Below are 17,793 nucleotides of genomic sequence, written 5' to 3'. Positions count from 1 at the left end.
GTATTAATAATATACATTTTAAATAATTTCAAACCGTTTACGAACCATTATACTGCATTATATACATAAATTATAAATGCATGTCTAAGATAAAAAACAAGAAGGAAGTGGAAATTTGTCTATTTTTAAAATCTCTCATTCTAATCGTTCAAGGCAAAATTTCAGACCCTCCCGAGCGAACGGGTACGATTGGAATATTGAGTTAAAAAAAGCACCCAAAGCTCTTATTTTTTGTGTTATTTTTATTCAACGAGATACTGTTTCACTACTTGAGAAACAGAAAGACTTCTGTAGTGAAAATAAGATAATGTAACACAACAAAATCAAGATATTGTCTCTATATGTCATATTAACTCTATTCTAATCGTTCTCAGCAGTTTAGATTGATTGACTCGATGAAACAGGGTTTAGGGAAATCCTGGGTGTACACACATGTTGAAATTGGCCTACTATAACTATATTTATATCTGATGAGTAAAAACTAATCTCGCGATGTGGAAGGTCAGCTATATCGTGTTTCTTATTTGTTATAGCAAAGCAAGCCAAACAAAATTATTTATCTCGTGATGATAACTTCGAATAATAAAACACTTTAATGCAAAGAATAGTCAAATGAGTTTGATAACCGAAAACCTATCAACTGATACACGCTTAGTCAGCTTTTCGTAAACCACTGATCACTGATTGCTATCATTGACACCCTAAAAGCCTAAATTGATTGATACGCGACTTCGGAACAAGAGTGGGGCTCCAGAAATTTCGACAAATCTGAAGAAGAACTCGTATTGCAAGATTAACTTAATTGTATCCTCTCACACTTGTAATTTACAAAATGTTAAAAAATTATTTAAAAAAAAAATACTTATCGTCAATCCTATTGAATTGTAATTGTTAAAAAAGCTGTCATATAGGTAATTGTAAGCAGTAAAAATGTTATAATGGTATGAGTAGAAAAAATTAATGCCGATTTTCATTTGCATCGCGGAGAATTCTTCCTTGCAATTGTAAATACCAAATCGTGAGTTGATAAAAAATAATTGACGTTGTTCCTGTTCTTTTAATACTTGTTTATTCTTATCTAGTCATGATACAAATATAGTACAAGTCAAAGTCAGAAATATATTGATGAGTAAAAGGCAACAAAGCTAGCGGAAAACCGATTAAACAGACCGTAGTCATCGCGATGCGCCCCGTGGGAAAGATCTCTAACACTAAATATTACGTTCACAAACACTTCAAAACTCTTGCCACGTGTGCTGCTTGAGGAGAGCGGGAAATTGCGCGGCGTTGCAGTCTTTGAACGCCGGAATAAAACAAAAAGTTATTTAATCTTTAAAATTTCAGATAGTATAAAATAAAGTTCAAAATCTGTTCGCATTATTTTCCACAAAATTTCGAAGTTTCTCTCTCTCTCTCTCTCTCTCTCTCTCTCTCTCTCTCTCTCTCTCTCTCTCTCTCTCTCTCTCTCTCTCTCTCGGCCCGACATGGAAGATAGCAGACGGTGTGCACAAAAATATTTCTACGTATATAGCCGCTCTTTATTTTTCTCATTCTTAGTAATTAGAATCGCTCAAAATTGAATTCCTTTACCGTCTACAATAACCAAGGAAAGAGTTTCTCAATAATATTGTTTTTATTTTTAAACAAATTAAAAAACGTTTGTCATCTTTGCTGGCCAATTAAAAGTTAATCAGATTCTTTTGCGGTGTGCAAAAACGATTAGGGCCGTGCGATCACCTCTCATTGTCATACTGCTGGCTGTCAATTGAGGCGGATAATGAAGAAAATAAGTTTTCGCGCCTGGTTTTTGTTGGCCTCGACGCTCATAGGTTACCTTACTTTGCCCACTTTCTGTTTTCCCTCAAATAATTTTCGGACGCAGTGAGCGGAGACAGCAGGGTATTCAACGGCGTGGATGTGCTGCCCGGCGAAATCCCGTGGCAGGTGTCCGTGCAGCTGTACACAGGCTTCCACTGGTGCGGTGGCTCCATCATCGGCTCCAACGTCGTGCTCACCGCCGCCCACTGTCAAGGGTCAGTTCAAATTGAGGTTTTTTGAAAGTCTTGGTTTTATTGGTTCTTTTTATCCTAAACAACCTTAAATTCTAATAGATTCAAAGAATATTAGCACTTTAAATACCTATTTCTTTCAAGTTTTTCAAGCCTAAAAATAATAGAAAACACCACGTTTAAAATTTTATACATTATTGTGTAAATATTAAACACAAAAAGTAAATATGCTGATTTTAGAAATTGGGGTGCAGAAAGTTTGCGGGTGGTGTCGGGAACAATAAATTCAGACTCCGGGACAGTCCACAAGATCAGCCAAATCATCAACCACGAGGCTTATGACGAGCTCACGCACGCAAACGACATCGCCCTTTGGAAGGTATTTTTGGCAGACACCTAACATAAATATAGACGAAAAGCCTGAAATTTCCACTAGTCTAATAGTTTTAAGAAATATTTGTTCTGAAATGCAATGCGCTTAGATCGAAGGTGAATTTGTCTGGGACAACCAGACTCGGCCCGTTGACCTTCCTCCGCAGGGATTGGAAACTCCTGAGGGCTCAGTACTGACCATCTCTGGCTTCAGATCTGTCTCGGTAAGATTCAAACATACCTTTTCCATAATTATGTAATAATGTGTTTTAATTTCACACATTGTTAAGGCATTCTCAGGAGTGTCAAAGCAATGAGAGGTATTTGAGCGGTTCGGAGATCTAATACTGGCTACCCAATGTCAGAGATGGCAAAAAGTGGTTAGTTTAGTGACTCGATGAAATGCTCGAATTGCTCAACGGGCTGGGAGGCGCACCGGCGCCGACTCGCTACTTGCTGGTCTGCACCTTTCCAGCATGCGTGATTTGGCTTCACGGGACAAATGTCTAGCGTTTCAATGCAGTCGTCGGTGCGGAGGCAAGTGGCCCTTCAGTGGGCTGGGTCCCTGTGCGGCCTGGTGCGCCCATGTTATCCGTTCGCGGTGTTATTGGGACCCGGGTTTCAGCATTCGTGCAAGTGCAGTGCGCGCCCTTCCCGGTCCTCTGACATGGATACAAAGAGCAAAAAAAACTGTGTGTGGCACGCCTTTGACGTACAATAAATTTCATTTTTATTTCACACAACTCAGCTCTATTCAAATCGCAGGACAATTGAAAAAAATTAATTTTAACAAACATTTTTTATGTGTATAGCCCTAAAGAATAAAATAATTAAAAATTGTCGCTATATTTCAGTTAATTAAAATGCCTAATTTAACTTAATGATCTCACAATTTAAATTGCCCTATTTCAACAAAAATTAGCCTTTAGTTTGTACAAAGTTAAATCAAGAATATTAAAATTTATACAATAAGGTAAAAACTTAATAGTATATTTTTATTCTTGTTTTGACAGTCAAACCCTGAGCATCTGCAAAAGATTGAAATTCCGGTGGTGTCGTTTGAGGCGTGCAACGCAACCTACACAGGCCAGGTGCCCACGGGGCAGCTGTGTGCCGGAGTACCCGAGCAAGGCCTGAGCTCGTGCCAGGGCGACGAGGGTGGGCCGCTATTTCTCGGCACGCAAATCCGCGGCATCGCCTCCTGGGGCAGCAACTGCGGCTTTCAGGCCTCGCCAGGCGTCTACTTAGAGGTCGCCGCCTACCGAGACTGGATTTTGGCGAACATCGGCATCTGATCAACCAATTCTCTGGATCTCACTAATTTTTGCCTCTTTTTATGAAAAATAAAAGATAAAAATTGCTGAAAAGAAGAAATAATTTTATTTCATAACAATTAATAGGTGATTCATTACTAGTCAAGCCCGTTGAATTAACTGAGAAATATTGTAATTTTTCATAATAATGCGAATTAAGTTGACGCCTTCAAAAACTTCAACTAATTATTCTGATTTTTCTGATGAAATTGATTGTTTTTAACGATGAGAACTATAAATAATGCTTATACAAATACATCACAAAAAACGGAACTGTTGCGTTAAAAGCTTAACATTTTATAATTATAGAAAAAATAATTAATTTCCGTTGTAATATTAAATCCCCAAAGATAATAATGTTTTCCCCAGAAGTTAGGAGAGGATATGATAGGAGAGAAATAAGACGCGGCGCAGTAGAAGGGCAGTGGAGCATTGATACCAATCGGGAGTGACACATAGATGTATTTTTCCCGAATGTAATTGTAAACAAACGCAATCACATGCGCAACTGTGTATATATAAAGGAAAGTGGAGGATGACAACTATAGGAGAGAAAATCGCAAAGGATGGCGACCAATAAGTGCTGCTGCCTGCTTCTGTTGACCCTGGCTGCAGCCGTTTACGGCCACCCTGGAACTTTGTTGGGAGGAAATCGCTTCTTCCCATCTGGTGGACGCATCGTGGGTGGCACTGAAGTTGTTCAGGGTGAAGTACCCTGGCAAGTGTCACTGCAGTTTGACTTTGGCTTCCACTTCTGTGGTGGCTCCATCATCAGCAAACGGTGGATCGTCACGGCCGCACACTGCTCAGAGTAAATTTTGTTTGGTATCTTAAAAAAATGGAGAAAATGCTCGACACATTTTTTAACTAGAAAATTTCAATTGAGACGAGGTTCGTTTTTACTCTTTAAATGTATCTCGGGATTTGTATATTTTTATTAAATTCATTATTAGCAGAAAGATATAATATCATATATATTTTCGACCGTATATTATATGATAACCAGGAAAGTAATTTATGAAGTAATATTTATTTCATTGATACCTAAATATAATATGCTTTGCTCTATATAGATGATTTGAATTTCGGGCGAATAAACTGATCAAAATAATTCTTCTTCGTTTTATAAATGATGCCGATTTAGATATTATTTGAATTGATCAAAACCCCCCAAAAATTCTACAGTCAAGTGGCTAGCCAGGTGAGGGTGATAGCGGGAACATTGCGCTCCGCTTTACCCGGCTCAACGCACGCGGTCAGCCGCATCATAGTGCACCCTGAGTACTCAACAACTATGTTCGGCAACGACATCGCCCTTTGGCAGGTAAAAATTAGGCATTTAGCTCCTAGGATAGCTCTGACCATGGGAGTTCGTAGATTGCCGACGAGTTTGAATGGGATGAACAAACCGCACCTGTCGACCTCCCTATTGAGGACACGCAGTCGGCCGCTGGAACCTTGATGACAGTCTCAGGGTGGGGCACCACCAGCGTGAGTTATATATTATGTTTTTTTTGTTAGACCAATACAGTACAACTGCCCAAACTGAATTTTCACTTTAATTTTAGAGTATAACACTTTGTTGAATCAAGCAATAAAATCGATATTTCATTTATTTAAAATCATTATTTCCTCTACGGCTGGCCCTAATCGATTTTGTTCTCAACTATAGAAACTGACATCTCGACTGGGGAAGTTCACGTTGTTGGCAAACAACAGATAATATAATTTTTAAAAAATAACGACTGTTGAAACATTTGCACGTTCTAGAAATGTTAAAATTAATGAGCAGAAAATCGATTTGAGATAAATTTTTTTAGCAAAATTCTGATTAAGGTTTGAATAATGTTTTGCAGGCGGGTGGTTCAACATCCGACTCTCTGCTGAAGGTCGAGGTGCCGATCGTGGACAGGGACACGTGCAGCGCTAATTACGTCAATTTTGGTGGCGTTCCCGACAAGCAAATATGCGCTGGCCTGGCCGAAGGAGGCAAGGACTCGTGCCAGGGTGACTCAGGGGGTCCTCTGGTCTTTGGTAGGCAGCTGCGCGGTGTCGTTTCCTGGGGCAACGGTTGTGCTTACCCTGGTTACCCTGGCGTCTATACTGAGGTCGCCGCCTACCGCCGCTGGATCGACATCACGACTGCTGTGTGACGAGTTTTTAAGATTTGATGGAAATTGAAAAATTGGTTAAAATATTATGTTAATGCTTATTGCTCATGATAAAGAACAATTAAAATTTTTAAATTATAATTTTTTGCGGGTTTTCGATTGTCAATATTTAACAAAAATAAATTATTACAAAAAACAAAATGGTATATTTATTTCTTAGTATATTGCAAAATGAAAACTTCTGTTCAAGACACCCACTAAATTTTTCTCATGACAATTGTAGAAATATCTGTTGCCAACTAAATTTGAGAGGCGAACCCATACATATCAAAGTAGAATATGGAAATTTAATCTGAGGCCCAGGTTTATCGCGTACCCCAAATCGCGATAAAGAGCGTTCTCATCCGTATAAAAGCCGGCCGAAACTGAAAATCTTCACTCAACATGAACGCCAAGTTGGTCATCGTTCTTGCCTGCGCAACTCTCGCCTTGGGTAATTCTACTCGTTTTGCATTCTCACTAGTTTCAATTAACGCTCTCCGCTGTCGATTCAGGCGGAGTTCACAAGCTCACCGGTCCCCAGCTCTTCAGGGCTGGCGACAAGATCGTTGGAGGCTCCCCTGCCGCCGCTGGAGAAATCCCCTGGCAGGTGTCCCTGCAGTACTCTGACGGATTCCACTTCTGCGGAGGCTCCATCATCTCCGAGGAATGGATCCTGACTGCTGCCCACTGCTCGTAAGTTAATAATTATTGACTTTACCAATTCAAACTTTATATTTTGTTATTAACACCTATGTTCTCTAGATATTCCCGTTATTTTTTATGGGAATGCAAACGAACTAACCTTTATTATATAAGTTCTGACATAAAATATTCCGAATGAAGTGACCAGGTTGCTTCCCAAGTCCGAGTTATTGTCGGCACCCTTGAGAGCGCCAACCCCGGACAGACCCTCGAAGTCGCCGAGATCGTTGCCAACCCCGACTACAACTCCAACACCTTCACCGGAGATATCGCTGTCTGGAGGGTTGCCTCTCCCATCGCCTGGGATAGCAACACCCAGCCTGCTGCTCTGTCCACCGCCACTCCTGGAACCGGAGACTTGACCACCGTCTCTGGTTGGGGCACCACCTCCGTGAGTTAAAAATTCAATATTTGGAAACCTAAAATTGAAACACTCATTCAATGTTTCATTTTGCTCATTGAGAAGGAAAAAATTGATCACATAATAACAAGAAAAAAGAAAGGTTATTTTTAACCAAATCTGCAACCAACCAAGTCCTACGGCCATACGTTGCTGATAATGAGTATTCCTTAATATAGTTCTTGCTGAGACATTAATCAGTTGATAAAATTTAGCCAGAGGAATAGATCAGCTCATTGTTTCCTTATATATTTGGCGTGGGTATTTTTAATAAATTTCCATGAAAGCAATTCGTAATAAAAAAGAGCATAAAAATTAATCGCATTATTTTCGCAGTTCGGAGGATCCGCCTCTGATGTCCTCCTGAAGGTCAATGTTCCCATCTTCGACTATGCCGAGTGCGACAGCATCTACTCCAACTTTGGTGGCGTGCCCTCTGACCAGATCTGCGCTGGCCTTGCCGAAGGTGGCGTTGACTCTTGCCAGGGTGACTCTGGCGGCCCCCTCTTCTTGGCTGGTGGTGGCGCCGTTGTTGGCGTTGTCTCCTGGGGCAATGGCTGCGCTTTCGCTGGATACCCTGGTGTCTACACTGACGTTTGGTCCAACCGCGACTTCATCAGCAGCACCACTGGTGTCTAAATATCTGACGATCGATAACCAATAAAATTGGCTAAAAAATATACAAAATGCGTCTTTTTTGCTTCCCATTTTTAATTTGAGGTGGGACTAGGGAATTAAATCCCCAAATAATCACTGCAATTTGAGTTTGAAATTAAATTGGCTCTTGAAAAAAGTATCTTGAAAAAGTGCAAACTAATCTGAACACGAAGCAACGAATAATACAAGAATATTATTTTTTGCCCTTGATCATTTGTTTTTCATTTGTCGCATTCAAGCAAGCGTGAGGTTTTCAATTTGCGAATTTTTATTTTAACTTTTTTTATGGAACACAAATGTACGCAATCAAAATTCAAACAATACGCATATATTATAGTACGTTTTTTCGGGATCAGTTTTTTCTTCTGTTTTTGGTTCAGATACACTTCATAAAATCAGTTTAATATGCTAAATTAACACCTGCCTGTCAGCACTGAATCCAGCTGAAATGCGTTTGACTAGCGTGTAAGTCGTGTGGGTAACTGTTTGTGAGGAATATATGCAACCCGCACCAAAAAATTGTTCAGCGTCACAGTTTCCTTCCATCGCAAGGCGTATGCGATTTTGGTGGGACATGGTCGTGTGTCCCATTTAGCTTTGACCTATTCCTGCTCTCCTCCCCTAAGTAAAAAGTAATGTCACGTTTTTTTATGTGATTTAAATAAGCCATAATGCTGCTAGAAGTTAAAAATACCGCATCCATGTATTGGAAATTTTGATATTTATTCAATAGATGAAAGCTTAAAATATATTGTGTCGAAATAAACAAAATATACAGGCTCCTTAAGAGAATAGTGAATCATCTTTCAATTTCACCTAACGAAAGGTTAAAATTATTAGGATAGTCATTGCAGAGCTGCTTAAGCCATTGTTGTACATAGTTATATATTTGGCCAAAGTTAAACTGTAAAAATCACAAGTAAAATCATTCTTTCCGTTTGTCTTTTCAGTACCCTATAATAAAAAGTGTCTGCCGGTCTGGAATCTACGTGCTTTGTATGCCATTATTACGCACTAGACAAAGCTCTAGAAATCATCACTAGAGGCAAAACGACGTAAGGATGAAAGGAAAATTTCGCATCTCCTGGCAAATTAAAAGGTTGTTCTTAATGCTGAATTAGTCTTTTTGATGTATGGACGTTTGAAGCTCGTGCATTTTATGATGCGACTGTTCAGCTACACACCACTCAGGCTGACAGTCTGGTATGTACTGCAAGTGGTACAAAGCTTTCGTAAAAGCATCTAGCGCTTCCTATAAAAGATTTGTTTTTATTTTCCGCATTACAAAGCACCATAAACCTACCTTTTGCCGTTTCTCCTTTTCTGCTTTTGAGCTCTCATCTCTTTTAATCGATTCCAAAATAGATGTTCCCAGTTCATAGTAAACTGTTCCTTTCAAACTTGAAATTCCTGTTAAGTGAACGTTTTAAGAATAAAATTATTTTTACTCATTCACTCAGGCAGTATACCCTTAAAAAGTTTTTCAGCCATTCGAATAATTTCGTGGCACAACGTTTCCTTCCTTTTCAATTTCCTATTAGTGCAATATTGCGGGCTGTACAGGTGGATCAGAGTATGCTTGACATCTACCACTGTGGAGTGCGTTTGGTGGAGGTCTTTTTGAAGTTCGCACAGCAATTCCTCATATTCTCTTGGCCCGCTCTCGTCCGAGTCGTCGAGTTCGTGTACGGCATCTACTGCCCTGCGAGTGACGTTCCTGGCCTTAAGACCTAAAACACGCCTGATGAGTGTGCTAGCGAGGAGTGTGTCTCGTATGATATATAACCTGTGATTTTGTAGCCGCATCTAGTGCACGACCACACTTCTTTTTCGTTCTGCCTTTCACTCTCTGCTGGTGGAGCCAAAGGGTCAACTGGTAGAACTGCTCCTTGGCAAAATGTGCTGCCACCATTCTCGTCTCTGAAAACAATTTTTTCCAGATAATTTTTTTTAATATATCGCAGTTAGTGAATTGTGAGCATCTCACTTCATTTGGCAGCGAAGGGCTGTGAGAAAAGTGCCCATCTCTGTCGGGTCTTTGCATCTATTGCAAACACACAAAAAGTGCTTGCTGAAAAACAGGTGCGCCCTTCGCTCAGGGGTCGCCCAGAGTGAGTCAGTGTAGGTGACTGTGATATGGCCTCCTTTCGGGATGTCTTGTGTGGCCCTAACGCAGACACTCAGGTCTTTCTCAAACATCCTAAACGTGTTTGGCATGCAGTTATGCTCAGGGAGACTTGCAATTGGATAGACTGCTTGCACGTTATTCGTTGGCATGCGGACCTAGAGTTGCACTTGTGAGCATGATGCATCGGAAACCAACTGTCTGGGATAGGAAATTGAAGTACATGTTTTTGTGGCCAAAATCTGACTCACTTTCGGTCCCTTAACAGTCGGCTTTTTTTCCGACAAAAAAGTTTGTTTAAAAATATATGAGCAAAAGTTTCTTGGTTAATTTAGTTGAAAAATTTAGCTCAATATGAAACCTCATGGATTTTGTTGCAACATTTTGATTTGAAAACATTTTAGAGAAAGATCATTTTTCCACAATTTTGATTTTTTTTCCGCAATTTGGTGGGTTTGGGTCGTCATTTTAGTTTAATAATTCTATATACAAATGGCGAGCTAGTTTGTTTCGTTTTCTTTGAGAATGCCATAAAGTATAACAGGGCTCTAATACTAATTCTGCGTGGGTATGAATGAAATATTCTAGTAGAAAAATGTCATTTAATTAAAATCAGATTTTAAAAATTCGAATATATATATTGTCAGTTTGGTATATTTACAGTGCTCCAAAAAATTCAATGCACTAAAATTTCCTAGTCTACCATCGTGCTTTACCTCATATGCGTTAACCTCAAGGACTGCCAACAAACGCAGCATTTCCTTCTGGGAAGCTGGCAGACCGAATCGCGCAGTCAGAAGTGCACATAGTGCCTTTGCCTTCCTCCTCTGCAGTTTCGGCCTTTTGGTCCCCTCAAGTGTCTCCATGTTTTGAAGCTTGGCCCACTTTTCGGGGTCTTTCACTTTCAGCATCAAACAGCGGATCAAAATGACACAGTCGTAAAGGGAATCGTGGGCATGCGGGTCGGTGATGTTGACTGGAACTCCAGATCTGGCGGTGGCCTCGCACTCCGGCTAAGGCAATTTATATCCAGTAATTTTGCCTCGCTATATTTCCACACAACAAATCAACTATGTGCCTGTACTAACTTGGTGTCTGAGTGAGAATATGCAATCATCCGAACAAAGAAACCAACCACAAGTTGGGCACTTCAGTTGATCCGGATCGTCAACTTCCGGAAGTGGGCCGTAGCACCCAAGGCACAGGGGCGCACAGCCTGCCTGCAATCCGGACACCAGGGGTTCGGCTCTGAACACGATTTCGCCTTCTTTGATGTCCTTCGCGGCAGCAAGAAAGCGCCCAAGTTGCTCGTTTTGATTTACGACGTACTTCGGCGCGCCACCCACCTCTGGATCGGGCACAACTCTTCCACCGAGCTTGCATCTCTCGCATTCAGATTCGTTAGCAGAGACACACGCTACACACGGAATCAAGTCGCGATTTTAATGAGCGTGCAAATCAATGTTTTAGGAATTCAAGAAAAAAAAATTGGAATCAGTTCAAATAGCTCACCCATTAGAAGTGCTTGAATTGACGAGGAACGGTGCAACAAATTTAATTGGCTCGTTTACAAATTAAAGAATCTTAAAACAATTAGAATGATTCGAGTGTTTAGTGCCTATAGTATGTCGGGGGCTGAGAGGTTGTTTCTGCAGAGTAGATTTGTAAATGCGGACGGCCTGGAGGTAAGCCAAGACTAGAGCGCTGGGCTATGACGATAGGGGAGACTGCGGTGTTTGGTAAACGCAAATCATCCTTCGTCTCTCAAAAGACAAAGAACGCCCAGAGCACAACACTAGCACCACACTCTCGACATAGGCGGCCCGGTTATAAATAGCAGCGAAAACAATTCGTATAAATAGAATTATACTGCCTCTCGTCAATACACCTTGAGAATGTGTGTTTTACCCAACAGCTGAATGCTTGAAATGTGGTTGAATCTTATACAAAATGCCGTTTTTCTTTCAAGTAATATAAATGTCTAGGACTATTAATTTGAGTTATCTATCTATGAAAATGAAGTGACGTTAAAGCATAATATTAAAGTTCAGACTTATAAAAATGCTTTTCCAGCCGTTATAACATCTATTCAATATGGTTATGCAATTTGCTTGGTCTGGAAGTTGAGCGTGTTGCATATGCTCTGCAATGGAATTTGGCATACAATTTAGATGAGCCTGAAACCACCGCTGAATAAAATATTTCAGACGGGGCGCTGCTGAAATACGTTATGTCAAAAATGAATTTTTTTCTATAAGAGAGCAGTTCTAGGAGAAAACGAAGTTCGATTGGACGGGATTTTTAGGCGTTGAATATAAATTTTTAAGTGATAATACTTTTATTTCCTAACATTTTCTGACACTAAATATTTACTCTGAACTGGGCGAAAAACCTTTGAAAGAAACCAAAGTCGATAATTGGGTATTTTTTATCATTTAGGTGCTCAGGGTGAGTGGTAACCTTTTATGGTTCAATCTAGTTCCCTTCAGTGCACCTGACGCGAAAACGTTGTTCAACTACATACTAATGCAAGAAAACTATCTATCGTGATCACCACTCTGAAAATTGGTGAACTTGTGCAGAATTTTACGAGAATGCATTGCCGCTGTACCCCAAGAAATAGTAGGTGGCAATCACCCCAAAAAATCACATTTTCGAAACCAGGTCACCAAACAAGGTCATAAATGTGACCTTGACCTTCGACCCGCCAATTCCTTCTTGCAAATTGAAATGTTCAGGATCAAAAACTAGACTGAGAAGTGAAAATTCCAAGATGATATCTCATTGTAATCAAGAGGTGTAGTCCGACTTTTACTTTCGCAATTTATTTGTTTGAGGGTTAACGTTGCATAATTATTAATGATTACGAAAAAATAGGTAACGCACCCTTCCGCAAGTCTTAAGCCTAGTATTTCCCCATCCTTACACAGGAAATTTCAGCAATAGATCACTCAAAAATTTTAACTCCTAATCAACAATCGATTGCGCCTGGAACTGCTCAAGAACAATTCCCCTTTCCACTAGCTGAAATAGGGAATGTTGAAACAGTCTTCAATCTATGCATGCATCATTCCTTCCTAATATCTTTTCTGTTAGCTTATTTTTATCAGGACATTTGATATTAAATTCATTTCAAATTTAATTTCAATATCATTTATTTAAGTATAAAATTCTCTTTACATTCGAGTCATTACAACTTTGTTTATTAGCCAATAATTACCGTATTTTTCCTCTGGCAGTCTGAAATATAGACCAACGTACTTTCAGTAGACAAAATAGAGCTGTTTTCATGGAAAATTAATATCAATAACTAGTTACATTCACATGCAGACAAACCATTTGACTACAACCAATGGATCACTTAAAAATTTATATTCAACGCCTAAAAATCCCGTCCAATCGAACTTCGTTTTCTCCTAGAACTGCTCTCTTATAGAAAAAATGATTTGACATAACGTATTTTAGCAGCGCCCCGTCTGAAATATTTTATTCAGCGGTGGTTTCAGGCTCATCTAAATTGTATGCCCAATTCCATTGCAGAGCATATGCAACACGCTCAACTTCCAGACCAAGCAAATTGCATAACCATTGAATAGATGTTATAACTCGCAAGAACTGTCAGTGTTTAATACAATTTGCGCTTTAGCGGCTTCCGTAGCACTACATAAAATCTTGAGTCTAGTTTAATCAATAAATAATGCTAATTTAACATACAGAATACTAAAGCGAAATTCAGTGTGCTCTCAATTTCTTCTATCACTGTGTGAATTGTGCAATAATTTCAGGTTAAACTAAACAAGTAGAACGCATCGAAAAATTATTTTTTCCTTTCCCAAAGTGTACGTAACAACTGGAGAAACAGGCTTTCTGCTGTCTCTGTAACCTAAGAGCTTGCATTCAGTGGTTGCGTTGGTACTGTGAGGCTAGGAGGTAGCAATTGATAAGGAAGACAGGGATCTTGAATGGCATCAATTTCCTCAGGGGTCATCGGAACCAACTTGAATAAGCACTTCCTTCCTTTGTAGTCAATACCAACAGCGATCATTGGGTTTCCTGGCTTCTGCATACCCTTTTGAAGAGACTTGGAGCTTGTAGCACATCCTGCAGGCCTTTCTGCAACAGCAGACACTTCTGGTTCTCCATCTGCCTGTTCTTCAACTGATTGATTCATTTGCTCATTTTGGTCTGCTTCAAACTCATCTTCAGTTTGGTCTTCAGCTGTATCCTTTTCTCTGCTGTGATATAGCTTCAGTGAGGACATAAAGACATCTTTTTCTTGTGAAAGATGATTGCCAGCATTCTGCATCCCAACTTTGTTCTTTTTGGATTTCTCATTGTTAGCACCGACTTCTTCTTTTGAGCTGCGAGTGCCTCGTATAAGGTCAGTTATACATGGCTCCACAACTGATTCAAAGTCTGAAATTTTGAGTGTTGTGAGAACTTGGGTCTGAGGATGTGTTGAATCAATTTATTTTAACTGGTTGAGCATAATTACGTGTAATAGAAAACAAAGTTTCCAGAGTACTTTCAGCACCTTTCATTAGCGTTTTCTATGGAGATTAACTGAGAAAATAAAAAAAGAAATTGCAATGCTTGACTGCATTCTCTTGGTAAATTGCTTAATACTTGTGCTAATATGGAAAAAGAATGGGAGGCTAAAAGCTTTTTTAATCTTTGTTCAGCACTTCCCATGGACTATGAGCTCACAGGGTCCCATGCCCCAAAAACACCGCTGAGCGGCTAACATGGAACAAGTGGCCCAAGTAGCCGCAGAGGAAATTAGGTCCAATTTGGCCATCTTTTCGCCTCCCCGCGCCAAGATCTTTAATTAAAAAGCCAGGAATTTGGCCCTAAATCCTCTAGAAAGGAGCGAAAACCAGAAAGTGGCTAGTCGGCGCCGGTGTGTCTTACAGCCTGTTGAGCATTTCAAGTCACTTGACTAACCACCATCTTCCATTATGGGATAAATTAAGCTTACTATATTCCAAAATTAATATTGAGACAATTGGCTCGCATTGTTAAGGCATTACCATGAGTGTCAAAGCAATGGAAGATATGGCAATAGGTGGTTAGTTAAGTGACTAAAAATGTTCATATAGCTCAACGGGCTGGGAGGCGCACCGGCGCTGACTCGATATTTGCTGATTTTTGCATCTTTCCAGCAGCTTTATGGACAATTAAATGTCTGGCGTTTAAATAGAAATAAGCTCAGTGCGAGGAGGCAAAAAGATGGCTACATTGGGTCCAAGCTCCTCTGCGGCCACTCAGGCCCCATGTTTTCCGCTCAGACGCTCAATGGTGTTATTGGGACCTGGAGAGCTCATAGCCCACGGAATGTGCTCAGTGAGCATAGGTTAATAAAATAAAACAATTATTATGACAGCTATATCTTCTAAATCTGGGATTCTTACCTATTTCCTCATTTTCTCTTGTAGCATCTTCTGTTGGATGACAACCCTCAGAAGGCTTTGTTTTCATAGGCGCCTCCCGGACTCCTTGCGACTTCTGTGCACCTGGCTTTCTGTAGTCTCTTAAAACTACCACTGCAACCTTTGTTGGAGTTGAGGCAGGCTGTCCTTCGTTGCTGGGATCTGAAAGCATTTTTCCATGTAGAAAAATGATTGGCTTCCACCTTAAGCTCTTTACTTTTTTGAGGCCTAGCAAGTCGAGGATGACCTTCAACAGACATTAATAGCTCATTGCCATTGTCATCTGGCTTACTTCTGCCACGCATAGCTGATCCAGTGCTGAAACCTAAATTAGCCAAAAGCGTAACTAACTAATTGTGAATCAAGTTTATCTTAATGGCCTTACAAGTAAGATCAGAAAAACTTGGTGCGGCATTGCGGAGTTGATGTTCGTCACCAATGGACGCTAAGAGATCATCCCCTACTTCATCTCGTTTTCCTCTGCCCCGCAGAGTAGCTCCAGTGCTGAAGTCTAAATTCACTAACTGGTTAGTATTTGCATACTAATCGATTCAACCATTGCTTCAAAGTTTTTTTTATAAGCTTACTGGTGATGGCAGAAAAACTAGGGAGTCTTGCAGCATCAGCGGAGTTTCTCTTTCTCGGTTTGCTGGAATTGTTTTCCACACCAACTAATTTCCTTTTGACACCAGACGCAGTATCAGGCTTGAAATCTGAATTTACTGGTTAGTCAGATGATTTGATTGACACAAAATTATTTTTAACTAGTTGATGGAGACCATGTTAGATTTTGTTTAGCAGGGCTGTTTTTCTTTGATGTAGCTGCGATCTCCTCACAAAACTGAACATCCTCATCAGAATCTTCAGAATCCTTGAGCTCTGAAAAAAAATCTAAATACAAAACACTTTTAATTTATATTTTACAAACCAGTCCTAATAGAAGCTTGTGAAATTTTTTGGCTCTTTGCCTGGCTTGGCCTCATTTTTGATATACTCTTATTCTTTCTAGTCCGAGGACTTAAGTTCTCTTCCCTTTGAAACATCATCAGTAGACAGTCAATACATAATATCTTTTCATTGTCACTTACATGTCGGTAGAAGATTCAGAATCAGTGAGGACATCTTTAAAACGATTCTTGTCCTTCTTGATCTCACTGTCATATGTGTTCCTATATTTTGAATCATTAATAATTGTAAATAAAGAAGTGATAAATAATCTTACCCAAAGTAATGTTCACGGAATTTCTTAGCCTCTGCCGCGGAGCAGTATTTTTCAAAGCAAGGGGAAATCTGTTCCTTCATTGCGAGCCTCATTGAAGAGGCACTTCGCCCATTTAACACCTAGTTTGTAAAGCCAAACAGCTGATTAAAACCACAACAGTACAGCAGTAAATTCAGCAAGTTGGTATCACACATACATGTTATCAAAAATTGAATATTTTATGAAGAATAAAGACTTTATTTACTTTACTTTACTTAGTAAAGTTTGTTTGTAAATGATCAACTTCGCAATAACGAGAGTTTAATGGAGTTGTGACTTACAAAATCTGTAACGAGATCCTTGTAAAGCTGCAGCTGTCTAATTCGATGGAAGGCATTCCTTTTGATGATTGCATTGGTCAACTTTTGTAACTCCTCTTCATTAAAATCTGACGGACTCGTGCGAGGCCTAATACATAACAATAAATTTAATAATGTTTGAATGTGCATTTAAATTCTTTTGATTTTTTTTTGCTGCTTTTTGATTCAGTTATTGAATGTATGTACTTATGTAAATATTAAACCACACAAGCTTTTCTATTATGTATTTCTTACATATATGAAAAAAATTACATTTTTCGACGAGTTACTTTTCTCTCGAGTTATTATGTGCGTTCTATGTAAAAAGTACGGGCGGCGAAAACTTAAAGTGGCGGTGAAAAGTGGTATTTTTCCAATTATGATATGATAAATATAATATATGTATGTGTATGATACACACATATGGCAGACTCACCATTTTCGCCCAACTCACACTTCTCGCTAGGATAGGGATTAACATTGAATCTTCCCATCAGAGCGAGAAGTGTGAGTGAGCGTAAAGTGTGAGTCCCCCATATGTACATAATACAAAAAATATTATTATCATACATACATACATATCTACTATAAAGGAAAATTAGTTTTCAACACCCCTACTTTTATACTTATGGGATTCCCATAAAAACTGGCGAGATTAGTACATAACCCGGCAGAAACTGTCACTTTAACATACATAATATTACATATCTACATACATACATACACAACACACTTACATTATTAACAGAATACGCGGGAAGTATGTAGGGAACAATAATTTGCAAAATACATACATACACTGTATGCTATGTATTATACGAAATCACGCCATAAATTTAAAGTTGAATCTGATTCACAGCAACTGGACAACAAGTTAAGAAAATGGAATTTAAAGGATCTTCGTTTCGTTGTTGTTATTGTTGTGGGCTTTTCAGTCCTCAGAGTGCTCACAATCAGTCGTGCTGGCGTCATGTGAGTTAGACCAAAGTTGCACTCTAGCGCGATCTAGCGAGTTTAAGTTAATACATACTGAAAGAAGCAAACAGCGAATAACTACACCGTTCAATGTGAAC

The 17,793-nt window shown here is 39.5% G+C and overlaps 5 protein-coding genes across 6 annotated transcripts; 3 read left to right on the top strand and 2 right to left on the bottom strand.

Annotated features, from left to right (window-relative positions):
• The first annotated feature begins 1,722 nt into the window (after window positions 1-1,722).
• Window positions 1,723-3,747, top strand: LOC135941114 (trypsin-1-like). Its single transcript, XM_065486401.1, has 5 exons — window positions 1,723-1,829; window positions 1,883-2,033; window positions 2,250-2,388; window positions 2,492-2,605; window positions 3,395-3,747. Exons 1-5 carry the CDS (start codon window positions 1,778-1,780, stop codon window positions 3,674-3,676), a joined length of 738 nt encoding a protein of 245 aa, XP_065342473.1. The 5' UTR covers window positions 1,723-1,777; the 3' UTR covers window positions 3,677-3,747.
• A 482-nt stretch (window positions 3,748-4,229) lies between these two features.
• LOC135941110 (trypsin 5G1-like) lies at window positions 4,230-5,887 on the top strand. Its single transcript, XM_065486398.1, has 4 exons — window positions 4,230-4,505; window positions 4,880-5,018; window positions 5,072-5,185; window positions 5,551-5,887. Exons 1-4 carry the CDS (start codon window positions 4,261-4,263, stop codon window positions 5,845-5,847), a joined length of 795 nt encoding a protein of 264 aa, XP_065342470.1. The 5' UTR covers window positions 4,230-4,260; the 3' UTR covers window positions 5,848-5,887.
• A 285-nt stretch (window positions 5,888-6,172) lies between these two features.
• LOC135941113 (trypsin-1-like) lies at window positions 6,173-7,636 on the top strand. The gene is made up of 4 exons (XM_065486400.1): window positions 6,173-6,298; window positions 6,360-6,540; window positions 6,691-6,940; window positions 7,286-7,636. Exons 1-4 carry the CDS (start codon window positions 6,250-6,252, stop codon window positions 7,586-7,588), a joined length of 783 nt encoding a protein of 260 aa, XP_065342472.1. The 5' UTR covers window positions 6,173-6,249; the 3' UTR covers window positions 7,589-7,636.
• Window positions 7,637-8,310: 674 nt separating this feature from the next.
• Window positions 8,311-11,768, bottom strand: LOC135941108 (SET domain-containing protein SmydA-8-like). Its single transcript, XM_065486396.1, has 8 exons — window positions 11,244-11,768; window positions 10,820-11,148; window positions 10,448-10,744; window positions 9,594-9,889; window positions 9,393-9,526; window positions 9,076-9,336; window positions 8,910-9,016; window positions 8,311-8,858 (listed from the first exon to the last, which is right to left on the bottom strand). Exons 1-8 carry the CDS (start codon window positions 11,245-11,247, stop codon window positions 8,724-8,726), a joined length of 1,563 nt encoding a protein of 520 aa, XP_065342468.1. The 5' UTR covers window positions 11,248-11,768; the 3' UTR covers window positions 8,311-8,723.
• Window positions 11,769-12,868: 1,100 nt separating this feature from the next.
• Window positions 12,869-17,665, bottom strand: LOC135941106 (uncharacterized). Of its 2 annotated transcripts, none has more exons than XM_065486393.1 (11): window positions 17,458-17,665; window positions 16,703-16,829; window positions 16,383-16,501; window positions 16,249-16,329; window positions 16,089-16,192; window positions 15,926-16,039; window positions 15,748-15,873; window positions 15,546-15,671; window positions 15,378-15,485; window positions 15,143-15,322; window positions 12,869-14,147 (listed from the first exon to the last, which is right to left on the bottom strand). In XM_065486393.1, exons 1-11 carry the CDS (start codon window positions 17,514-17,516, stop codon window positions 13,615-13,617), a joined length of 1,677 nt encoding a protein of 558 aa, XP_065342465.1. In that variant the 5' UTR covers window positions 17,517-17,665; the 3' UTR covers window positions 12,869-13,614. The 2 variants fall into 2 exon arrangements, with proteins under 2 accessions (XP_065342465.1, XP_065342466.1); XM_065486394.1 differs by having other exon boundaries at window positions 17,519-17,656.
• Between the last annotated feature and the right edge of the window lie 128 nt (window positions 17,666-17,793).

The sequence above is a fragment of the Cloeon dipterum genome, chromosome 3, assembly GCF_949628265.1.
Source record: "Cloeon dipterum chromosome 3, ieCloDipt1.1, whole genome shotgun sequence".
Lineage (NCBI taxonomy): Eukaryota > Metazoa > Arthropoda > Insecta > Ephemeroptera > Baetidae > Cloeon > Cloeon dipterum.
The sequence above is the reverse complement of the archived record's forward strand: the minus strand, read 5'-3'. Positions and strand labels throughout refer to the sequence as shown.

Bases quoted from the DNA above. Each gene is read 5' to 3' on its own strand.
- LOC135941114 (XM_065486401.1), top strand. From the start codon at position 1,778: ATGAAGAAAATAAGTTTTCGCGCCTGGTTTTTGTTGGCCTCGACGCTC. The intron at 2,389-2,491 runs GTATTTTTGGCA...CAATGCGCTTAG, and splicing joins ACGACATCGCCCTTTGGAAG to ATCGAAGGTGAATTTGTCTG. The intron at 2,606-3,394 runs GTAAGATTCAAA...TTGTTTTGACAG, and splicing joins CTGGCTTCAGATCTGTCTCG to TCAAACCCTGAGCATCTGCA.
- LOC135941110 (XM_065486398.1), top strand. From the start codon at position 4,261: ATGGCGACCAATAAGTGCTGCTGCCTGCTTCTGTTGACCCTGGCTGCA. The intron at 4,506-4,879 runs GTAAATTTTGTT...AAAATTCTACAG, and splicing joins ACGGCCGCACACTGCTCAGA to TCAAGTGGCTAGCCAGGTGA. The intron at 5,019-5,071 runs GTAAAAATTAGG...GGGAGTTCGTAG, and splicing joins ACGACATCGCCCTTTGGCAG to ATTGCCGACGAGTTTGAATG.
- LOC135941113 (XM_065486400.1), top strand. From the start codon at position 6,250: ATGAACGCCAAGTTGGTCATCGTTCTTGCCTGCGCAACTCTCGCCTTG. The intron at 6,541-6,690 runs GTAAGTTAATAA...TTCCGAATGAAG, and splicing joins CTGACTGCTGCCCACTGCTC to TGACCAGGTTGCTTCCCAAG. The intron at 6,941-7,285 runs GTGAGTTAAAAA...TTATTTTCGCAG, and splicing joins CTGGTTGGGGCACCACCTCC to TTCGGAGGATCCGCCTCTGA.
- LOC135941108 (XM_065486396.1), bottom strand. The intron at 9,890-10,447 runs GTAAAGCACGAT...GTGCAACTCTAG, and splicing joins TTGAGGTTAACGCATATGAG to GTCCGCATGCCAACGAATAA. The intron at 8,859-8,909 runs GTAGGTTTATGG...AATCTTTTATAG, and splicing joins AAAAGGAGAAACGGCAAAAG to GAAGCGCTAGATGCTTTTAC.
- LOC135941106 (XM_065486393.1), bottom strand. From the start codon at position 17,516: ATGTATGTATTTTGCAAATTATTGTTCCCTACATACTTCCCGCGTATT. The intron at 16,193-16,248 runs GTAAGTGACAAT...GATGTTTCAAAG, and splicing joins TCTGAATCTTCTACCGACAT to GGAAGAGAACTTAAGTCCTC. The intron at 14,148-15,142 runs GTAAGAATCCCA...TCAAAATTTCAG, and splicing joins AAGAGAAAATGAGGAAATAG to ACTTTGAATCAGTTGTGGAG.